The sequence below is a fragment of the Musa acuminata genome, chromosome BXJ3-8 (genome assembly GCF_036884655.1).
Source record: "Musa acuminata AAA Group cultivar baxijiao chromosome BXJ3-8, Cavendish_Baxijiao_AAA, whole genome shotgun sequence".
NCBI classification, from domain to species: Eukaryota; Viridiplantae; Streptophyta; class Magnoliopsida; order Zingiberales; family Musaceae; genus Musa; species Musa acuminata.
This window is the reverse complement of record NC_088356.1, coordinates 46,781,030-46,805,359: the sequence shown is the minus strand read 5'-3', so window position 1 is coordinate 46,805,359 and position 24,330 is coordinate 46,781,030. Positions and strand designations below refer to the sequence as shown.

Sequence of the window (24,330 nt, the reverse complement as noted above, 5' to 3'; positions counted from 1 at the left end):
CAACTTCTTTAACTCTCAACTTTTCTGTGTCAAACAGAATCATTTGGCTTGATCTAAATGTTATATAGTTATATTCTTTTTTTTGTTTTGGTCTAAATTCTTCATGTGCATCTCTTGGTAGGGAGGTTGGCTATTCTGATTCAAGATTTCAAGAGAAGAAGTAATTTCTCATGCACTACCTTCTCAAACCAATTCCTCTTGTCCTCAAACTTGAATTACCAGTTGATCATATATATATATATATATGTATACAGAAATGCAGCTCAAGTGCACAGTGACTCTGCTATTGAGTGGACTGAATCATTTGTTCTTCCTGCACTGGTATCTCATATATGGATTCTTCCACTGGTAAAAAAGGGAACCAGTGGTGGCAACAAGGATGTAAGGAAAGGGACAGCACCATTTTACTGCAAGAAACATGAGTCAAATGTCTGCCAACTCCAGCTTGTCCACATCTCATCTAGAACCAGGAGGACCACAGCCACCTCACAACACTTTTCCTTGCTCGATGAATTGTGACAACCATTGGGATAGTGGAAAGAAGGTTTTACTTCCTTCTCTTCTTCCATCTTTGCTTCATGTTTCTAGAGAGAGAAGCATGGAGGAGACAGAGAGGAGTGCAAGGTCAGGAGAGGGACTCCTATTGACCCAAGTACTGCACCTCCCAGATTCTGTCAACGCACCCATGATGATGAAGCTAAGACTCTACTTGATTTGGCATCCCAACACAGTGTCTCCAAACACTGTTCCTGCCATTGTCACATAGCGTCGAGCCTGTAGTCTTTCCTTGTCCTTTTCTGCTTCATCTTCCCTTCTCTGTAACACCTCATTGCTTGGTCGAGAGAAACTAAGATGAATCAATGCATTTATGCTTCGATGGAGGCTGCTCCAGCAATCATCCATTCTCCACTCGCACTTCCACAGGTGTCCATGGATGTGGTTGACGAGTATCTTTCTATTGCCACTGTCAGGCCTTGCACGGTGGTCCCTCTGCTTAGGCTTTGATGTAATGAGCATTGGATGCTCTTAAGCTGTTCTTCTTCCTCCCTTGTTGGCACTGATTCTCAAGTCTTTCCCAAGAACAGTGCTGCAGTTACTGTGACACTCCAGCAGCTAATCCACCACCCACCATTGTTGTCACCTCAAGCAAGACCCACCTGATCATTCTCACAAGGGAGAAGGCCGACGCCACTGTGTTACTTCAAAGCAGGTCCAGCGATCAGCTCTGAAGTCAATGTGGCTCAACTCTTTTTCTGGATGGGCCATCATGTGTGGCACGGAATTTGTGGCATGCCAATTTACCTCCAAGCCCTTTGTTCACCACAACATAACGGAGCTTTTAGTGTGTGTGTGTGTGTGTGTGTGAGAGAGAGAGAGAGAGAGAGAGAGAGAGAGAGAGAGAGATTTCCGTTCAACATATCATCTATATCATCACCCTTCTTCACACCCTCCTCCCTCCCAAATCCAACTACAGCCCCAACACAATCTCTCCTTTCAGATCCACCTCTTCCTCCATCTGTGTCATCACTGCAGCTGTCCACGAAATAAGAGATTTTTCTTCCTCTCTCTCTTCAGGCACATCCGTCAGATGGAAAACTGCCACCATGGGCACCAGGAGAAGGAAGTCCAGTCTCCCAATCCCACCTCCCCCAACTCCACCTCCAGCAGCAGTAGCAGCAGCAGCAGCAGCAACGGGGTGGCCGCAGCGGCAGCCCCTTCGTCCGCGGCCCTCGCTCCCGCGTCCATGCCCAGATCCATCGACACCAATCCTTACCCCACCACCTTCATCCAGGCCGACGCTGGTTCCTTCAAGCAGGTAGTCCAGATGCTGACGGGCTCCGCCGAGACGGTCGCCAAGCACGCGACCGGCGCCGCGGCGCCGACGACCAAGAACGCGATCCCACCCTCCGCGAGGGCCACCGGCCCCAAGAAGCCGGCTTTCAAGCTCTACGAGCGCCGCGGCAGCCTCAAGAACCTGAAGATGATAAGTCCGCTGATCCCCGCCTTCGTCGGTTCCAACCCCAACTCCCCGATGGGCACGGCGGCCTTCTCCCCGCGGAGGCAGCCGGAGATCCTCTCCCCCAGCATGCTGGACCTGCCGTCGTTGACCCTTAGCCCGGTCACGCCGTTGATCCCAGATCCCTTCAACCGGTCGCCGCAGCCAAATTCGGCGGCTGCGGCGGCCACCGCGCCGATGTCGGCCGAGGACCGGGCGATCGCCGAGAGGGGGTTCTACCTGCATCCTTCCCCGAGGAGCACGCCAAGGGACGCGGAGCCGCCAAGGCTGCTGCCGCTCTTCCCGGTGACATCCCCAAGGGTGCCATCTGCTTCTGCGGCCGGCTCTTCTTCCTGAGAGGCATAACCGGTGGTACGACCATGGTTCAACTGTACAATTCGAGCTCTTCTTTCCAATGGCTTTCTGCCTTCTAATCCTTCCTAGCTAGTATGCATCTCTGCAACTCCCCCCATGTTTTTCCTCCATGTATTGTCTTTTTCGTCACGATCTTTCTCTTGTTCTCTCTCCATTTCTCGGCCATCTGATGCTGCTAATCGTGGACCGAGTGAAAATTTGCTCTCCTCATGCATGCTGAGTGGTTGATTTGTATCAGATTTTATGTTAGCAGATCAGTGTTTGTGCACAAGCCACATCAAATTCATTCTGTGATCAAGAGAAGAGAAAGAAATGAATGCTTGCTGCTTTAGATTCCCACTTGCTCACAGGCAATAAACAACACACAAAAAGTGTGCTTTCCAACCTGTTTCTTCAACCCCCACTGGTTGCTTTCTTTGATTGACAACCTGTTTCACCTATGTGCAGACTCTAAATGAAGAATACTATGCTGTGCTTTGGAGTAAAACATGAGAATCACACGACATATGTCTTCCCCTCTTCTTGAAAAGATTAGAAACAGCTGTTGAGAGTCGATTGGTTTGAGTGCAAAAATAATACTACTAATAACAACAAACTGATCATGAGACATGGGATGGAGGCTGGGTTTCAGAGTGAGCAATGGAGTGCAGCAAATATGCTTTCAGGAACAGCTAGGGATGGATGGTGTTTATTGGTAGGATGGTAAAGATGGAGTGTGCCTTGCTGACCATGTCGAATAACATTGCTTCACTTCAGTTTCATCCACATAAGGTTACATCAAAAGAGTTATTGCAGGAAGGAGACCAGTAAATGGAACCATGTCAGCCAGCCAAGCCTGCAAAATTAGCTTCAGTTCTTCACTTGACCTCTTGATTGCCTCCTTAGAGTCTTCAACATGCCATCCATCATGTGGCTTTCACAGGGCATTCATCTATTAGTTTCAGATCATATCAGACACAGCTGAGGAGGCTCTTGTTTCTGCAATTCAAGTTCTTGCTTGTTACAACACCAAGGGAAGAACAAGTACCTTCTATCTATGAGTGGAGATGGAGCAGCCAATCCCTTTCAATTGATGCTTGCAAACAAACCAGTTGTAGTGGTCCATAGTCGACAGAGTTGGAGCTTTAAGACATCAGGGAATAAAATTTTTGGGACAAAGTCATACGCAATGGTGACTGAATAGACCAGGCTAGGAAACAACCACACCAATCAACAACTGGTTAAGAACTCCATTAAGAAGCACAGAGAAGAAAACAATCCATGGTCAACATATGTTCAGCTTCTTCAGTCAGCTGATGTAAATATTAAGACTGACTATTATGTCAGTTTTATGTTCTATTAATTAGGGGGAAAAAAATTCCTTAGAAAGCTGACACTTTTTGTGCATTGAATGATGGCTTTTTATTGGTGTAATAGATGACTAATAATGCATTTTCATTATTTTTGTTACATGTAAATAAAATGACTCTGAGGTGAACTGTATCTAACCACAAGGCTAAAAATTCTTGCACTGGGGAGGGAGTATGATGTGCCCACTGGGAAGCAAAGTGTCAACATAGGACATGTCAAATATGAAATGATGGGCAGGAAGATACCAAGCACAGCCTGGTCTTCTCTTCCACCAATGAGACCCTCATCTTCCAAGCTGTCCACCCAAATCAAAGGCAGAGAAAGGCCAGGTTGTGCCTCCATGTACCCATGTGATTCCTGCCACGCTAAGATACTGCATTTTGGGAGCTTGTGGAGAACTCAGTATGGTGGTCGCTTTGACTAAAGCCACAAGCAACAAGGAGAGCTTTTGACAAAATGTCCCAAACCAAGAAAAGGGAGAAAGCAAGAGGAAGAAGAATGAATCAAGCTTAATTGACTTGAGAGATGACAGACAGGCTTTGCATCAGGCGACCCACTTCTAATGTACACAATCTGAAGGAAGTCAGCATCTGGTGCAGTTTCCTCTTCAGTTCCAAAACCCCACATGCAGTGAGTGACATGTTGCTTGCTCTATGAGAGAAGAAAAATGAGTCAGAATGCTAACTTATTTTGATTTCTTACACAAATCCACTTTGCCAAACTCTCCTTGCGTTTCTGAGTCCCATCACTCGAACATTATGTTCTAGTCCATGTTGAAATAATGTTCTTTTGATCTGAGAAGGAACCAAGCAATGTTTCAGAGCTATTAGTGTCATCACCCTCTACCTAAACTTGCTGAGATTCCAAGTCAGAGAAACCCCACTCCAACTGGAAGATGAAGGTTCAGTCTTCAAGTTCCAAGTGTAGTCCTGCCCATTTATCCTACAAAGTCATATCAACTCTACCTGTCTTCTGTGACAATCGACTTCATCTGCATTTGTGGGGTTCTATAAATCCGGTCCTCCTCTCCATATCCAGATCAAGACATCCTTAACAACAGTGCAAGCTAACAAGAAGACAACCTTGAGACACCTCAAAAGTATTCTAACCAACCATCTTGATTGCCACCCATCTCCCAGTAGTTTGCCTTACGGTCAAAGCAAGATGAAGGAGGGCAACATACATCATATGTACTGCAGAGTACCGGAGAAGATTGTTTTGGTTTCTGCATTGGTTGAACTGATCAGTTCAGTAACAATGAGCCACAAGAAACACATCTTTCAGAACTGTCAAAGAAGGTCATATGCATTTGTTCAGTTCCATAGAGTACAGAAATTAATAGTTTTCACACCATCAAGAGAACTAAATCTTTGCCACTATTTCCTCACTTATTTTCATATGGAATTTGTAGGCATGACAGAGAACACCAATTAACTACAAGTGGTAGAATTCATCCGTGGACTGTTTATCAAATATAAATGAGGTCATTATTTGCACTGTTTTGCTATTCATCTGACGATATCGTTTTTTATCAGTCCTTTAACAAGCAAATGTAAGTTGACACTCTCTGATTTCATTCATAAATCACCGCTGAATCATATGTCAGTCATAAACTACAAGACTAAACACTCCTTATTATCCCCTCGTGGATTCATAGCCATAGCAGCTGCTGCCATTTGCATGGCTTTGGGCGGAGGAGAAGACCACACCTGCGAAAGGAACCAACTCACATGGACGAGATGCGGATTGCTTCCATCTGCATCCAAATCCATGTGCACACTGTGGCTCCCTCTCTGTGCTGAGTTCAGGTGCCTTCAGATTGCGAGTACTACTCATCCAGTATTCAGATTGCAGAAAAGGGAATAGAATAGGACGTCGATCCACATCCAGTTAGCACCGTACATAAACAACTACCACCGACACACGACATATTCCCGAGAATCTAGCAAGTGACCTCTATAAACTGGCATTGTGTCTCAAGTTGGTCGATGAAACCTGAGGAATTGCTTTGGAGATGGCATTGACGAAGACACTCGTGCTACTAGCCCTTCAGCTCATCCTGCTGGTTGTCTCTTTCCCTCCTTCTGCCACTGCACTCTCGTTTCCGCCGAGGTACGGCGTCGCCGTCGAAGGGGCGATCTACTGCAAGTGCGAGCTCCCCGGCTACGTCGGCTCGCTGGGAGCTTCTCCTCTTCCTGGTTTGTCGACGCACAGTCTTCCTCTACCTGCTAATCTTTTCCTCCATCGGCATCGCTGATGACTCACCGTCCTCCTGCGTTCAGGTGCGGTCGCGATGCTACGGTGCAACAGCAGCCGGCCGGGGGCGTCGGCGAGCGCGGTAACGGATGTCAGAGGACGGTTCCTGATCCAGACGACGAAGGTGACAAACTACGAGATTCACAAATGCAAGCTCTTCCTGGTGTCGTCGCCGCTGCCAGGGTGCGATGTGCCGGCGGGCCATTATGGTGGCTTCCCCCTCAAGTTCGTGAGGAACACGGTCGCCGGAGCGACGAAACGGGCCCTCTACACGGTCGGCCCCTTCAAGCTCGCTCCGGCGGATCCGTCTCTGTGTCCTCACCACCCATGATCATATATGTCTTCTTAGCCACGCAGGTGTTGACGGAAGTAACAGGAGACCTGTTGGTTGACCAATAAACATGTTTCATCATGTCGATTGCATGGACTCGATCAACATGTCCATGAACTCTCACTACTTTCTTGTTGCATTTTTGAGCAATGAAAGAGCCGCCTCGATTTCCAGTGGGCTTAATTCTAATCTCCAAATTTCTAATATATATATATATATATATATATATATATATATATATATATATATATAAAACTCAAAAAGTCTTCCAAATTTATTGATTTGGAAAGCACAATCTGTTGGGAACAGTCGCAAGTGTTTCCGGGATGACGTGGTCTTTTTGACAAGATGAAATGGTGGGACCCGTGTGAATCACCCGGATGGCTTTCCAGTTGTGATTCGGTCGGCCAGCTGATGGGGTGACGCAGTTATTTCGGCAAGCTGATGTCGCGGGACCCGTGCGAATCACCCTGATGGTTTTTCAGGTGTGAGTCGGTCAGTCGCCGGCTGTGGTGATCTCCTGGTTCTCGGGGGTGCTATATATCAAGATTCAAGAAAGGGCTTAACCGCCGATTCCCATTCGAGAAGGAGAAGCAGAAGAGGAGGCCCAATGGTTCGCTCCCCTCGGTTTGTTCGCCGCTAGACCTTCTTGATCTGAACCAATCTTCGTACGGTGCTACTGTAGGGTTTCGATCTCTCTGTTTCCAAGGCGCGAGAACGCGGGAGATGGATCTTGGGTCGAAGAAGGTTCTCTTCTTCCCTATCCTTTTAATTGTCGGTTATATTTCTTTTGTGTTTCTGGTACTGATGACAAGGGTTTCTTGGGCTCCGGAACGACGAAGGATTTCGAAATGGCTTTGCCGCTTTCTTCGGATTGTCGAAATGCCTTTGAACTACTCCCTGATTTGTGCACGCTCACGAATTTGTCGTTTGATTTCGATCTGCAGCGTCTTGGCTCGTTCTTTATCAGTTCCTCTTTGGTTGTCATCAGATGATTTTTTATTTCGATCTGCGGCGTCTTGGCTCGTTCTTTATCAGTTCCTCTTTGGTTGTCAACAGAGGATTTTAGAAGAGGGAGAGCAGACGGTACAGTGGAAGGGGAAAGAAGCTGTGGGTTTCTGTAGCAATGGATATTATCTTTGACCCATCATGAATCCCATCTGCCAACATAACAATCCGCATTTCAATCTTTATTTATCAGTACTAACCAGTGGTTCTCATTGGCAGTCAACCCAAGAGCATGCAGCTCCGCACTTTGCACTTGCCGTCATGCTCGGCAGTCGCTGGGGCATCGACCACGTCGTCAAAATAGCTGATGAAATGACAGCAAGAAAAGGTCAGGAGTTAAACCTGCTTTAGTCTACCTTCTTTATTTTAATTAGCACTGACTGCAAACGAAGCCCTAAACCCAAAGTATGATGAAATTTCTCATTTCTTGGCTTACAAGAGCAAGAAGAGGATTCATCAAATGGTTTTATGTGCCATACATCGTCGTCTCCTGCTGGTGATCCTTGGCAATCTCGAAATAGATTAATATTCATCTAAATAATGGAATTCATGCACTCGTGAAAGCTTTCAGGTAGATATTCTGATTATCACACAGGTCAAACGATTTAATCTTAAAATTGGTGTATTTTGTTTGTTAGGTTTGAAAATTATCCCAAATTACCGCAAGGAGTTAATGCTTGAACATTTCGCTTACGTTGTTTTTTCTGTTCCAAAAATAAGAATCACAAGCACTTACCCTTAACCCTTTTAATTATGTTTTATGTTTACAAAAATATTCAGTGGTCATGACTAATTGCCGCTTGGAAATTGATGAAAGTGAAGTTGTCCTAACCATCAGCCTCACTACCGAAACCTCTGAACCAAATGGCCTCCTCGAGTCCTATTGATTCTTGCTCTACCAGAACCCGTTGCTATCAAAAAGCGTCTTCCTGGCCACCTTCATGGCATATATTTGTTGCCTGAATGCTTGCTTCACACAAATAAAAGTCGATCGATCCTTTTTGATCTTTTTTTATGTGAATAACAATCATCCTTTGGGTGTTGGTGATCTTGACGTTAAGGTCTTCCTACCTCCTCCTAGGGCGGGCGTACATTTCTGCTCGAACGAGTCACTCAAACAAAATTGATTGTCTTTGTTGGCTAGTCCTTCTCGATCTTTTGTGTGTAAATAATAACCACCCAAAGATTTTCTTACGAACGAAAACCGTGTGCCCATCACATCTGGGCACACATTTTTGTGTGAATGTGTCACGCAAATAAAGTTGATCGGCTTTTTTTGGTGACCCTTCTTGATCCTTTTTGTGTAAATAATAATCACCCCTTGAGTTTCTTGTTGGGCTCACGGAAACTTGTTGGCGAAACGGTCTTCCTGCCACCTTCTTTAATTTTTTGTCGGTGAATGCGTCACACAAAGTTAAATCATTTTTGTCAGTGAATCCTTCTTTAATTTTTTACAAATAATAACCATCCATTGGGTTTGTGGTTGTTGCTCGGAACCCCCCGTTGTCGTCGGTGAGAATGTCTTCAAACTAGCTTTGTGGGCATACAATTGCTCTGTCTGTCGCCCCTTCCTATCTCCTTTGTGTGGTACACACACGTCTACTCTAACGCATCGCACCAATATGAACACATTTTTTTTTATGTAAATAATAACCACCATGGTAGGGGCTCGAAGCTTTGTCTTCCCACCACCTTTGTTTTGTTTTGTTTTGTTTTTTTTTTGGCACACATTTCTACGGAACGCGCTGCAATCTGTGAGTTTACTTTTGTTGGGGGGGGGGTTCGAAATCTGTTATTGGCGAAAAAACGTCTGCCTGCTACATTTAGTAGGTGCACATTTCTGCCTGAGAATATGTCGCACAAATAAAGTTGATGATTTTTTTTTTTTTTGTAAAAACCCCGGGTTTCTTGTTTGGGTCCTTAAGGCCGTTATCGGCACCTTCCACCTTCGCCAGGTACACGTACTAACGTCTTTGTCGGCTGACTTTTTTTTCTTTAAATAATATGGAACCTTTGAGTTACTACTGCGGCTCTGAAAGTCACCACGAACTCTTCTGGTCGAATGTATCTGCAATTAATCAACTCATTCTGATCACTATAAGTTCTTTCTTATTTCTAAATAATAACCACCTCTTCTTCTGGAAGAGTTCAGTTCGTAGTAACATTTTGATCAACCTGATTATTCATTTGTATAGCTTGTGAGGATCTAGTGAAGTTTCAGCTCTGTACAGAATGTCACTACGAACTCTTCGACCTGCACATGCGGACCCAAACTACACAAATCTGCAAAATAACGTTCATGCCCAACCACTAGAAGCAAAATAAAATCTAGAATCCAAAGCTCCAGTTTAGATTGCAGCCATCTCATTACGCCTCAAGAAATATGCCACGCCGGCAATGGCGCCAAAAGCAAAACCGAAAAAAATGACCACTATAACTGACCATGAAAAAGCTCCATCCATCATGGAAAAATAAATTAAGGGGCAAAATAAAGATGGAAAACTCACGTAGGAAAACCAAACATGAATATTTTTGTTAGTGCGTCTGTGATCCGGTTCAACTCAATAGTTGTCTGAAGAAATGTCCCGCAAGATATCAAAGAAATGATTAAGATCAATCTTCTCTTTTCCGGAACGAATAGCCTCTGCACTTTTTCCATAGGGGCCTTGTGCAGCCATCTCCACGAGCATGTACAACTTCTTGATTGAAATCTGAAACAGTAACACATGTACAACAAAGATCAATAATTCCAATTATGAGCAGGCAAAATGTTACCATAGGGATCGCTAATCTAACAATATAATTCAGTATAACCATTGGACAGAGAAACTGGAGAGAGGATGCAGAGAGAATTTTTCATTTCTATAATGGTTACTTACATCATTCAGTTCTTTAACTGCAAAGTCAAGATCATGTTCAGCAAATACATTGAGCCCTTGCAGTACCTGCAGAAAGGTTAATACAGGTTAAATATTCACAGTTCTCACTCGTAGTAGAAAGGGCAAAAAGTGAGCCATCATTGGCACATTTAGAAAGTCACGGTAGAAATCAAGTACTTTGGCACATTTAGAAGACAACTATATATACCTTCAAGGAAAGACACTAGTGTAGCAATCATAACCATACATATTCACCAAAGCACAAAATCATATGTTGTAAGTTTCTCAAAGAGATTGGATTCTGAAGCCGCTAGGCAAGAGGCACATTTATCCTACTACTACTCAAATCCTCAATTAAGTATGTAACTGGTGCATCTGTTAATTTTTTAACTTCAGAATCATTATTGTAACAAATGATCGAGAGGAATTCAAAACCTCGCCTTTGGCACACCAGAAGTTTAACTATATACCAACAAGAAACAAATAATCTGACTGCACGATGCCTACCTTCTTTGCGTCTTCCCTGTTCAGTTTAGGAACATGATATGTCACAGAGAATGCATCACATATACCGAGCGACTCCAGAAAGCCCACCTCGCTTGTTGTTCCAATAACCAGCATGCTCTTACCCTGAAGATTAATTAGACATCATAAGATGTAAAACAATCAACATTTTTCAGCATGTGATTTCTAAATGGATATCTTGTGTGAACAACCAACAAAAGAGATACATAAAGGAGATAACATATAGGTCACTAAAGAGATACATAACACATGGAGCAAGAACAATGAGCAATTCTGTGAAAAAAACTAAAGGAGATAACATATAGGTCACTAATATTTATACAATTATGTGTCATCTAACATACACATCATAGGTTTCTTTCTTCCTCATCATTATTTTTGCTACTAAGTGAGTTTAAGGAGCAATTTAGACAGAGTAACAGAAGAGAACCTTCGGAGGAAGCCGCTTCAGAAGGACCAATAATGTCTGTGATATCAAATTTGAAAACCGTGGTCCGATAGCTACATACTCTAATAACCTGAAGCATTGCACAATAAAAAAGTGACAAGCCACAATAGATTAACCAGAACATGGATGCAAACCAAGAGAACAAGCCTTTTAGACAAGGGTACTTTCCATAATGTGAATAGAGGTTAGTCAAGAATCAGTTATTATATAAAACACTCCTTTTAGGAGCGATGACCGGTGTGTTCAAATGCTATGAGAAATCTAGAGCAAAGAGAAATTAGAATGAGTTAGCAGTTACCTCTCGATATCATCAAGAATTATGATGCTTAGTTGTGATTTATAAGCATCCTCAAAAACCTGCATAAGTAGTTTAGTAAAGAAAAAATTATTAAGTCTCAGGCGGCAGCTGCTAATGAATAGGCTTAAAAGACAAGTCCTCAAAGACTCAGCATGATGGTAACTTATTAAGTCTCAGTGATGTCCACCAAAGATATAATTTGAGCAAATTTAGAAGAACATACAGATCAAATGTTAGATAAGAATTTGATTACTTGAAAACTAAGCTAAGCCTAACAAACCTTAACAATTTGTGCGCATTTGCTTCCTTCACTGAGACCAATCATTGTTTCTGCGGATATCTATATCACAACAGTTGTTGATCATTAGAATGAAGAATCCACCAAGGTTCTGTCATCATCAGAAATATAAGAACTTACAATTTTGACAAATGGGAAGTCGCTTTCAATACCAATAGTGGCTGCCATTGCAGTTTTGCCACTGATATCAAAGAGTTATCATAAATATAATTTACTAAGCAGTCAGATTTATTGTTTTAGGAAACACGTTTTGTAAACTTACCTGCCACTTGGACCTTCCAAAAGGCATGTAACAAGTGGGCTACCTTGGCTTACTTTGACTTGCTCCACAAGAAGCATAGCTCTTTCACGGATGAGCATGTGTCTCTTACCACAGTCAACAATTTTATTAAGCCTGCATGTCATTTACATACTGAATTAATATTCCATTAGCAAGAGAAAATGGAGATCCAATTGATGTCTAACAGATGAACAAAAAGCAAAAATAAGCCAGGAAAAATACATGAATAGTCAAATCCTTTAAAAAGTATCAGAAACATCATTTCGTATGAATCAATTCTTCAAAGTAGTCAAGAAACATCACAATAGTCTTTAACAGCTAAGGAAGCTCTTGCAATTTTGTTTCTGAAGTGATGTTGTTTTCATATTTATCAGTGACATAACTGAGAACTGACTCAGGAGCAAAAGAAGATTTCAATCTATCATCCGGTAAAGCAAAATAGCACTAGTGAGAAAGAAACAAAAGAAGAAGCTTAGCATCTAGAAAGTAATAATTCTCATTTTGAGGGGCTGATCCCCACCATTAAATCAGGTGCAGTATCCAATTAAAGATTCAGGTTTACACAGCCAGACAAAAAGATATGGTACACAACCACAAAAGGATATGGTACACAACCAACACAAAAAGAAAAGCCAAGACAACCAGAAAGTAAAACAGATAAGGTACACAACCACAATGTTTTTAAGATATAGTCACGGAAGATAAAGAGAACTTGAGAATTTGATTTGACAATGGTCATTGACATAATTATCCAATACGTTCTTTTGGAATGTATGCTAGTGTTGTCGAGAATATACTCCTTTTAACATAACTACTTTGACGGACCTATTATTAAATTAAGTATGCACTTAGGTACAGGGCAACTAGCACATGGTACACTTCAAAGAACAAAGTCAGATTTCTAGGAGTCGTCACTTCTTAAAATCATTAGAGACGACTTATCAACACATACAGTAGCAGTCACTGGTAGTTTCTACTCTGTTTTTAAGCCCTGAGTACTTCCACTCTTTCTGAAGTTCTAGACCATTATCTGACATGCAAAAAAATCTACCATATACATTCTAGATTAAAACCATGAGTAGGCAACACAAATTCCCCACTCAAAATGGAAACTACTTGAAAATCAAAATAGTTTGATGGATGTATGCTTTCTGACACCATGAAGTAATATTAAGATAGAAATAACTTTATTGTAAGGATTGTGTGTCAATTTAATGAAAATACAATGCGAACTTGACCATACCTGCATCGTTCAAGATCATCTGTGGATGCTCCAAATGCAGGGATAATCTCTTGAAGAGCATGCAGGAAATCATCCATGGTAACTTTTATGCTCTCCTCATCCAAAGGTTTAGTTAAATCATCCATGCTTATTTGTCGATTCAAGGCAAATGAGACTGCACTTTTAACGACACCTTCCAGTTCAGCTCCACTGAAGTTTTTTGTACGTGCGGCTGCATTTAGACATGAAAAATTCCATTAGCAACAAAATATTTGCTGTAACAATAACATCATTCATTCATTCAGAAGATCTGCCAGTTTATGCTTATTTATCAATCATCAAAATTATCCTATTTGATGAAAAAGACAAAGGAAAAGAAGGGTGCAATTTCAGAGTATCTAAATCTAAAAAATGTGTATACAGAGGTTTGCCTCCAATTAATTATATACCTATAACTATGCAATTTACTAAGCATAAAATTAAGAAAAATTTCATTTCACACCTTATGTTTTCTTGATCCTATGATACACATGCTCCCTTATCAATAATTACATTCTGAATCATATATTTTCCGATCTAATTACATCTGCACCCTGCCAGTAACACTTCCCACTCCAATAATTAGAGTGCTATGGTTAAGCACTATAAGAAACACAGCACAAGTGTTTCAGCATGCTGTTCCATTTATTTAGGTTACACGCATCACAGAAAACATACTCACCAACTTAAAGGCCCTCATAAACCTTAATCACCATGAATACTGTTAGCATGAAGGATTACACAACATATTAAGCAATGACACCCTTTTTCTACTGCATCTTGTCTTAAAATCTAATATTGATTTATTTTCATGTCTTGTTAAAACATGTTGGTGAAGGGCCAGCAAGTTTCATTTTGGATGTAGAGTGACAGCAAAAATGGCTGAACAGTGGAAGGAGTATCAACAATGGCAGAACGCTTGTAGGAAGCAGGCAAAGGGGTTCAAAGAAAGCATTCTGAAATGTAAGAGGAAGCAGCTCAGGTGGTATAAGATGGTGGTTTGCACAGCCAAAGAGAGGAATGAAGAAAAGATGTCCCAGGACTACGAAGTCGTGAAAGTTGTTTGGGATGGATGGAGACAGCTGCTAGGTCAATGTGGTGCTGAGGAAGATCAGCTTTGGAGGGGGATGGCTGTGTCCAGATTGGAAGGTTATATGATAGATAAAATAAGACCCCAGAAGTGAGAGTTGTGAGAGATTTGCAGATGACAAATTGGACTACTTTTTAACCACAGTACACTAAATATACTCTTGTACTCTAGAACTTCTAGATGAATGACCACTGGTATACATTTCCAATGTGCTGAAAAATTACCATAGTGAAGCCTATAACAGCAATTTAACCCTCATTCAAGCTACGCCTAATCTTGTAGATAAAAGGTAGAATATAAATAAGGATCCAACTTGTAGGCTAAATTTCTAAAAAAATAATAAGCAGTTGTCTCTTCCCAATGAGACAATCTCTGATCCAAGGATCTCTGTGGATCTCCTCGACTGATACATATGAATCTGTATGATCGTTGTGAAGGACTCAATTTTTCTAGCAACCAACTTATCCTTATTCCATAAAAGAAAAACTTTTAAATGTTAGAAAAGGACATTGTAATGTCAACAATATTATCATACTATATTATTAGTTAAATAACAATTTTCTAAAATCCAATTCTTTAAAAAAAATTGAAATGTTCATGAATAATCCAAAAACAACTTATTTCATACTGTTTTAAAGAAGTAAAATTCAGGTAGTAAGGACTGACTCCAAGCATATAGAAACCAAAAAGCAACGGGAGAAGTACATACCAAGCTCTTGAAGGCTAACATCAGGTGCAAGAAAAGAATTTTCTTTCATTTTATTAGTATGTATTTGAAGAATTTGGAAACGACCATTCTCATCAGGGAGATTGATTTCAACATGAACCTCCAAGCGTCCAGGTCTACAAAGAGGGAACATCAAATGATGAGTATAGAATCTGATTATCATATACCAAAATAAACTGCACAGGGGTGCCAGCAAGTAAAGGCGATAAAATTTAAAAAATATTCCAAAAATCAAGCAACTGCAAGCTGAAGAACAGACCTTAGCAGGGCTTCATCCAGTAAATCCTTCCTGTTGGTCATTCCAATAAGCAATACATTGTTTAATGACTCAACGCCGTCTATCTAAAATGAAAAAACATTCGGTTAGCATTCAGTCCTGAGCTGTTAGATATTACATAACCCTTGGAAAATTTTACCTTTGTGAGGAGCTGGTTGACAATGCTATCATGAACTCCAGTACCATCCCTAGTGGACCCTCTTGACTGCATTTACAATATTTGAAAAATAAGTAACAAAATATACTTAAAAAAAAAATGTTCTGATTCAATTTTATATAAAGCAAGTTTATCAAAAAGGTTCAAGCCACATTGAGGTCTTCTCTAGGAGCTAGTTATATCAACTCCTATGGTTAGCATTTCCAATTATTTATATCCGATGGACTACACTGGGAGAGGTTCCCCTGAGTCACAACTACATAGTTAATTACACCTTAGTTTTCCCTGAATAAGACATAGCCACAGGCCCACAAGAAGCTCCAACAAGTTGATGTGATGTAGATAGTTTTTTACCACAATCAGATATATTAAGCATGTTACTGGACCATTATATGAATTAAAAGTTCATTTGATTGGTTTTAAACATCAACAACAGCACTAGATGAGTCAGATTGTGGCAAAGATCTCTAACAAGAAGCTGCTAAAGAAGATAACAACTGAAATTGCAAAAATTCAGTAATATAAATTTTGATCATGTCAGATATGAAGCTTTGCAAGTGATCAAGAAGTTGTATTTTTCGATAAGACAATTACTAGAATGTATCTACCTTACAGATGGCATCAATTTCATCAAATATGATGACATGTAAATCACTCTGATCACCTGGAAACAATCAAATACAGTAAGTACTGGAGGGACATCAAACCACATCATAGATATGACACTCAATCAAATAAGTGAAAGTTGTATACCTTGAGTTCTCTGGTCATTCTCAGCATCAGCAAATAGGTCTCTCACATTTTTCTCTGTTTCTCCAACATATTTGCTTAAGACTTCAGGGCCATTAACAATCTGAATTTTAAAGAAAATTTTCAGCCTTAAGAAGCTGAAGTTTAACAGTAAGAGATCACCGACTAAAATAAGTTACAGATTGTTTGAGGATGGACTTGTAATTGCGATAAAACTAGAGAACCATATGCTGATGATTGTTTTCTTAATGAGAATGTTGGATGTAAAGAAACTTGATTGAACAACACCAAACAACAATATTTGAAAATGGATCTGTTAATCTTTTGATTATCAAGTTATACTTCTCACTTAAACTCATCTGAGTTTGGATCAAACTTTTTATCCTTTGCTATCATTTTCGTGTTTATTAGATAATGAAAATCACATCCAGACTTCCTAAGGGGAAGATCTTCGAACTGATGTTTAGATCTGAAGGATTTCAAGCAGCATGTGGCTCACCCTTAATGAGAATTTTAGCTTCATTGCTTACTTTGGTGTTTATATGATGTGAAAGACACATAAGTCTAATAAGCAATTTAATCTTTTCCTCTTGTGCAGATTTATGAAATTTCAAGCCTCAGTACCCATTCTTACAAATTTAGTTCATGCTTGGTCAATTTTTTTTGCTTAATTGGATTTTCTCTCTATGTGTAATAAATTGATTATAGATCTGAACTTCATGAGTAAAGTCATTATACTACAAATGCTAGACTTCACGACTCAAACAATGATATATAATCCATAAATCATGCACAAAGAATGTATTGAACATTTTATTTGAAACAACATACATTTGCCACAATACTATTGAAAACATGAAAACCAAAAAGATCATAAGAACCAAACTGAAACAGAAACCACAAACCTTAACGCTTACTGGTAACTTAACAGTCAGTTTCAATTAAAACAAGAACAACAAGAAAACTAACCATGAAATATGACACCTAGGTCCCTTTTTATATCCATAAGCAATACTAAATAGTTTTCTTGCCTTATATAAATGTGGGACCCTTAGTTTCATTACCACTTCTAGCCATTCCCATTATTAACATGGGGAGTTCAAAATACAAATCAAAGTGAGGCCTGAATTCAATTTTAAATGTGTATATATCACATATCCATACTCATATTTAAAAATCATTATAAAAGACAATTTGGGGATAAGAACTAAGATAAGTTGAACTCTATCCATCTCTTAGTATCTAAATATCTGAGAATACTTCAAATTTAAGAGATTTTTTTTTCTTTTGTAAAGGGTAAGTGATGACGATGGAATTTGAGCCCAAGACCTTGCAATAAAATGTCAAAGTGTTTACTAGCCAAGCTATCTGACACCTTCAATTCAAAGAAGAAATGCTTACTTTATCAGCTTTTTTGGGGGAGAATATCTGTTTTGCAAGATTTTGTTATCAAGCCTGTACATTCAGGTTTGAGGACACCACTATGCAAACTACCCTATTTGACTGAAATTACATGTTTTAATCAAACTAGTAAAAAATTGTTTCTTGACACTTCGGCCATGTGAGATTTGGAGAGAAGTGTCTAGGGTTCCACACGAAGGTTTAAGCATGCCCAGAACACCAGCAAGCATTCTTTTCCTCTAGTTCCTTTTCTTGCTTCTCCTCACATCCACCTGTGTTGGCACACAAACTCTCAACCCATAGCTGGTGTGCCATGCTCGTCCATTGACTGGTAAGAACTTGGTGTAAGCTGAAAAAGAAATCCTTGTTTCTAGGTTCAACTTTTGTTCTCTCTCCTCATTCTTCTTTTCCTTACTCATCTGCTATCTGGTCCCTATACTAGCCATGTCATTGATAAACTTACAAAGTGACTTTAAACAAACAATTTATGCTATCTTTGTGATTATATGTATAATTTATGCAAATGCTTGTACTCATATTCAAGGATTGACATATTCAAGAAAAGAACCCTACATGACCTGAAAAACGTACTAAAGAATAGATTTAGCAATGACAGATTTTCGATGGATGTACATCCAGAATGACAAATATTATGGCCTGAAACAAGAATCCATAATAAGACACAAGTTGTTCTGCATAATCTTGGGAATTATTCATAGAGAATTGCCAGGTACTCACTGTCCCATCAGGTTTGATCTATAACTGACTCTGTTATATCAATGTTCTTCTTTGGATGCAATTGATAAGAGTAACTCACCACATATCTGTACCACAATCAGTATATAAAAAGATGGACTGCACTTAATTTGAATCTATACACTATCCAGTATATTCAACACAACAAATCGAATTTAGTACCACTATTTTCTAATACACCTCATTAGACAATCATTATTGATTATTGGCAGATGAAGGTACACAGTTTTCATATATCACTCAATATGTATAAAAAAGAATTCATAGAATAAAAAGGTACCTTTAACTAATTATAACACTGTATCTAATTAAGCATGAGAAGTCAGAACTTCCACTAATTAAGTCAACAGAATCAGAAAGAGATGCACAAATTTGTTCTAAGCATATAAATAATTAACTTGAAATATAGTTTAACAACAAAATCTAACTGTAACTAATTAAGCAATAGAAGTCATAAGAGTTTTGCTAATTATGTCGACAGAATCAGAGAGATGTATCATATGTTCTAAACATACAAAGAAATTAACCCAAAAATATAATTAGATCGTTCAAACCTTTGGCTCCTTTCCATTCAACAGCTTCCCGATCTGACGAGCCATAAGTGTCTTGCCAGTACCAGGGGGGCCATAAAGCAGCATCCCTTTTACATGTTTAATACCCAATCTGCAAGGCACAACGGTCAGGAAGGATTCCAGAGTTGACGAGTTCTCCATAGCTAACTCAAGAATCTATGAGGAAAATTTAGGTTGAAATTACTTATTAACAACATGAGGAGGGAAAACTCGAGAAGCAAATGCTCTTCGAAATATTTCTGTGAACTCAGCACTTAATCCTCCAATTCCCAGCTTCTGAAGGTTGAACTCCTTGTGACGGAAGATTTTGCTACTAGCAGCTTCACGCTGATTAATTATCTGTATCAAGACACAGAGTCATATAGCTTAATTTCCATAGCAAATTGTTGATAACAGATATACAGAAGAATAGGTGTTAACTATTTCTAGAACAAAATTGCTAAAAGATTGGAGATAAAGATGATATAAAAAAGAACCTTAATGCCCGAGTTTGGAGAAGCTTCAAATACAAAATATGTCTCCGTGGATATCATTCCTCTGGCCAGGCCTTTGGAATCATCTTGACCCTCTAACAGAGCTTGAATCACCGTAAAAATATAGTTTGTTCCACAAAATTCAAATGATACTCTTTGACCAGTTGTCATGGCCTGTGTTCCAATTATCAGATAGCTCCAAGTTAAAACCACATATACCAAATCCCACAAATAACTTTAGGCATAAGCAAGGTAGCTATTATATAGACCAAAGGCTATTGTATGAATTAGAATAAGTTTGATGAGGAGTCATCATGTACACAATTCATAATTTCACCAGTCCTCAAGTCTAAGGAATTAGATCCACTAAACCATGAGTTATATATCTTATAGTATCAACAGTTCCATAAGTAAATCTTAATTTTCTTACTGAAATCAGCGGTTTTGGTAAGCATAACCACCATAAACTTACAAAAAAAAAAAGATCTGCCGAAAAACTGAATAACAAAACCATTTGGGTAATCAAATATACAGATGTTAAAAGTCACAAATTGATTTCAGTTTGGATTCATACAAGTATTTGGTTTTGATTTTTTATGCAAAGAAGTTCCACGTAGTTGCTATAATTTTGTCATAGAAGCATATCCAGCAGGTTACCTCTTTCTCAGTCTACATTTGTATTATCAAGAAATAAGCAAGAGATGCAGATTAGAGAAGTAAGATATACTGGAAGAAGAAGAGGACTTAGGTCTGGCAGCATATCCTCTTAGGACTCCAATTAGATAATAAAAGAAGTCACTAGTTATTATTCTCCCAAATATAACCAACCACATGATACCTTTTCTAAAGAAATTTGACATCCACTCAAACTAACCCAGTAGGGTCCTATCTGAACTATAAGTCCCAAATACAATATATCTGGATAATTTGTTATTCAAACAAAAAATGACAAAAACAGTTGCAAAATATATCAGAATAGAAAAAAAATTAAGGACATGGAGTCAATGAAACTTGACAGACCTACAGAAGTACTCATTTGAATCAAATCTACTTTAGGTAGACCCCCTTGCAAGATCCAATCATTCATGTTACGAAAGCATAAGAAATTAAGTTTTGTCTAAACAACCTAATTCAAGGAGAATTAGTATATGCACCGCAACACCCCGATTAGTCCCACAAGTGGACAAAACTAAGATTGACTTATAAGGGTCTGATGAGTGTACTACTATTAACTTCAGCTTAAATATTTTGCCAATGGTTTAGGTCAAACAAAGTTGATATGTCAATTAGCCTATCAGACCCAGGTTGTGACATTTGATATCAAAGTTGATCAAGTATTTAAGCATGGTGAGGGAGCTCAAGTAGGAAAATACTACCCGTGGATAGAATAAAAGGACTCGTCACTATGTGAAGCCACCACTAAGCTACGCTTCATATGCATCATGCTAAGGTTTCATTTGGACAATGTTGGGTCTTGATGAGGACGTCAAGTCCTTGAATGGAAGAGATTGTAGCAACCCGATTAATCCCACATTAGAAGTGGGTAAGATTAAGATTGGCTTATGAGGATTTGATGAGTGTACTTTTATCAATTTCAACCTAAGTATTTTGACCAATAGTTTAGATCAAATGAAATTGATGAGCCACTTAGCCTATGAGGCCTGGGTCATGACATGCATACTCAAGCCTGTTTTAAGTTGTCTGTCCACACACATATGTATGCATATGCATAAACATATACATGTACGCCAATCTATTTTAGGTAAAGTTTTGGTCAAAAACAATTTAACCATGGGAATTTCATTTCCTTCGTTAAGATTGCATGGGTCCAGCATTTGCACAATATTCTACAATTGGTTTCTGTACAAAAAGTCCTAACAAGCGTGACAGTATAGATGCAACAGAAGAGATTAATGTTTTTCCATTTATTCTAATTAAATTTCAATGAGCATCTTGCTTCTTTGTATCCTGGGAGAGGTCTACCATATGGTGGAGTTGCATGAAAAAACAAAGTAAGAGTGACTTTTAGAAGGTCACTCACTATCATATTCTTGGCTTTCATGTTGATTTAAAAGAAAGAAGTAGGCATAGTCTGTTTCTTTCAACATATTTTAAGACTTCCTTTCTCTAGGCCTTCAAGAAAGAAATTATGAACTTGCAGTTTCATACCTTTCAACTCCTTTTGATTTTTAATTCATAGACCTCACCAGTGAACCTAGATTAACCCTCTCCAAACCAATGCATTAGTGGAAGCCTTATGCATATCCTGCTCACTTCCAGAAGGATTATGACTTACAACTTGATTTTAGTTATACTCACATACATACCTAGCTAACAGAGATCTACAACTCTAAGTTAAACTTGGTCCAAAAAATTATTATGTCCTTAATAAAATTCTAAAACTAATTTAATCTTCTTTAGATTTCTGTTCCCTAGTTGAAGCCATTAACAAGCCTTAAGTTCTTTACTATGCAACTAAAATTAGACCAAAATTACCACTTCCAGCAAGCAATCTACTCGGTCCTAAGCATCGACAAGGAGAGATCTTGACAAAAATGGCCTGTTACACAAGGCTCCTGGCAAAAAAGAAATTAATGAGCTCAATGTACACAGGTTACCTATACAAGCAAAGAGACTTTTCCCTAACTTGAACCTTGATTGCCAAAGGAGAAGCCATACATGTGACACCAAGGCCCACCTGCCATGGAGAGCTCTTAACCAAAATAAAATCTATTGTTTATGCAACTCTCTGAATTAGATGAAGACCACCACTGTCAATGTAACAGTGATCTGATCAGTTCTAGGCATCTACATGAAGAGCCTCTAAACCAAGATAGAATTTATTGTATACACAAGTCTTTAAATCTTTACATAACCTCAGAAAAGAAAACAGTACTGGATTTCTGCGCAAGTAGAGCACAAAAATTAAGAAGAAAAAAAAGAAAAAGAGAAGAAACAATCAGTATGCAGAATCATTCAATTTAAAATTGCACCTAAAGCACAATAAACAAAGAAAGATGAGGAGAAACAATCATTTTGCAGAATTATAAATTTTATAAAATTGGTGGAACATTGTGATTCATGCAAAAAGAGATATAATCATAGAAGATGATAGTCAGTAATTATAGGCCAAATTAAAAGATAAGCATAGATGTTTTACCTGGTCAATAAATTTTTTTTGAAGTTGTTGGGCAAGAAGTACAGCATCCAACTACAGGATAGACAAAGTTTGCAGATGATAATAGCAGCACTGGAGCATGAAATATGATTAACAAAAAATATTTAATGACAAGCTCACTTGCTCAGTCTTATTAGTCCTTCCTTTTACAAAATCCAACTCCAGTGTGAGCATTGCTAGCTTAAAATTATCCGGAGGTAAAAATCTGAAGGCATATTTAACAGGGCAAATGAATGGTAACACAACATATTAAACCATGACATAACTGTTGGATGATAAAACACAAACCTGCTAACCGAGATTTGATCACCAGATGAAACTTTTGTATGCCGACGCTGGATGGCATTCAGAGCAATATGGTTGCTCGGAATGTTCTGATGAGCAGTATGTCTTCGTTAAGGTTCATGTTGAAATGATCTTTGTCTTATAGAAAACAAAAGAACGCCACAATGTTTATTACTCGAATAAGATTAATCTTTAACCCTAAAACAGATAAGAAGATGGAAAAAAGAAACATAATCAGAATTGGCATCTTCACACCGTCGGCCCTAGTGTTGATTCAAGATTCTAATGCTAATTCAAGAAACATTTGATGACAAGAATCAACGCTATGATACCAAGGAACCAAAATCTTGAAACTTAAAGAACGATCATCTACATTCTCGAGCTTTCTTGATCAAGAATCAAACAAACTCGTGAGCACCTCAAACAGAACACAGTCTATCCGAAGTCAATCCATATTTCCAGCATCAAGATCGTGAAGACGAACGGACGATCAGATCAAGAGGGGAAAGGATATCATAGAGTGAGGACGACGGAGTCCCCGACCAGGACGAGGGCGTGTTTGGACCCAGGCGAGGTGAACTTGCCCAGATCCGCGGGGGCGCAGTAGGCGAAGTTGGTTAGGGCGAGCTCCTGGTTCGGCGTGTTCACCACGGTCATGGAGTCGGCCACCGACGAGGGGCCGTATCCGAACCTCCCCGCCATGGGAGATCCAAGGTGATGAACGAGATAGGGTTCTTCGAGGAAGAACGCGAGGGAGAGGGGGGCGAGAGTGAGAGAGGAGGGGGAAATGGTCACGGAGATCAGATCGAGATGTGGGGAGGGAGACGACGTCCGATGCTCTGAAGAAACGGTAAACGCACGTGATCCGCGTCCATCCAGCTTTAATTGTCGTGCAGAAACTTCCTTTAAGATCCGCGCTCACGCATAAATGCCAGCGGACTAAGACATATTATATGGCTGGTAATTATAATTTTAATTAACTCGGAACACAAACGCTATTAACTATAAGCAATCAACTATAGAGTGGTGCAGTGTATCAACTTCGATCGAGCCAAAAGAACTAAAATTCCATTTATTTCTCCGCGTCAAACTACTCTTCGTACATGGACGTCCGCCGCCGCCGCCGGCTTCATTTTCTTCACAGCCCGCGCGGCATCACGATCGACGGCAGCGTTGGGGATCTCGATAAGGATATCTGACTGTGCCCGGTGGCAGCATTGACGAGCCCTCCATTCCTCTCCACCCTGCAAGACACCTCCTCCTTCCCTTGGGCTGCATCAATGTACACGGTGGTGTTCTCGTCGGTCTCACCCTGTATCAGCAGCTTGGACAGCTGGGTCACCACCTTCTTCTCCAGCC

At 39.8% G+C, this 24,330-nt stretch overlaps 3 protein-coding genes and 1 long non-coding RNA gene across 4 annotated transcripts; 3 read left to right on the top strand and 1 right to left on the bottom strand.

Moving 5' to 3' along the window:
* The first annotated feature begins 1,362 nt into the window (after positions 1-1,362).
* On the top strand, positions 1,363-2,755 carry LOC135646155 (VQ motif-containing protein 4-like). Its single transcript, XM_065165370.1, has one exon. It carries the CDS (start codon positions 1,589-1,591, stop codon positions 2,351-2,353), a length of 765 nt encoding a protein of 254 aa, XP_065021442.1. The 5' UTR covers positions 1,363-1,588; the 3' UTR covers positions 2,354-2,755.
* Positions 2,756-5,704: 2,949 nt separating this feature from the next.
* Positions 5,705-6,476, top strand: LOC103996093 (non-classical arabinogalactan protein 30-like). The gene is made up of 2 exons (XM_009416912.3): positions 5,705-5,919; positions 6,004-6,476. Exons 1-2 carry the CDS (start codon positions 5,736-5,738, stop codon positions 6,306-6,308), a joined length of 489 nt encoding a protein of 162 aa, XP_009415187.2. The 5' UTR covers positions 5,705-5,735; the 3' UTR covers positions 6,309-6,476.
* A 380-nt stretch (positions 6,477-6,856) lies between these two features.
* Positions 6,857-7,675, top strand: LOC135646089 (uncharacterized). Its single transcript, XR_010498957.1, has 3 exons — positions 6,857-7,055; positions 7,368-7,418; positions 7,536-7,675. It is a non-coding gene; the product is annotated as an uncharacterized LOC135646089 (long non-coding RNA).
* A 1,970-nt stretch (positions 7,676-9,645) lies between these two features.
* On the bottom strand, positions 9,646-23,794 carry LOC103996094 (vesicle-fusing ATPase). Its single transcript, XM_009416913.3, has 21 exons — positions 23,486-23,794; positions 22,975-23,070; positions 22,807-22,891; positions 22,669-22,719; positions 19,512-19,682; positions 19,220-19,374; positions 19,018-19,126; positions 16,310-16,409; positions 16,165-16,220; positions 15,539-15,604; positions 15,382-15,464; positions 15,105-15,238; positions 13,288-13,498; positions 12,027-12,158; positions 11,885-11,945; positions 11,747-11,806; positions 11,467-11,525; positions 11,151-11,238; positions 10,703-10,825; positions 10,196-10,261; positions 9,646-10,027 (listed from the first exon to the last, which is right to left on the bottom strand). The coding sequence occupies exons 1-21, from the start codon at positions 23,671-23,673 to the stop codon at positions 9,878-9,880; spliced, it is 2,244 nt and encodes a 747-aa protein (XP_009415188.2). The 5' UTR covers positions 23,674-23,794; the 3' UTR covers positions 9,646-9,877.
* Between the last annotated feature and the right edge of the window lie 536 nt (positions 23,795-24,330).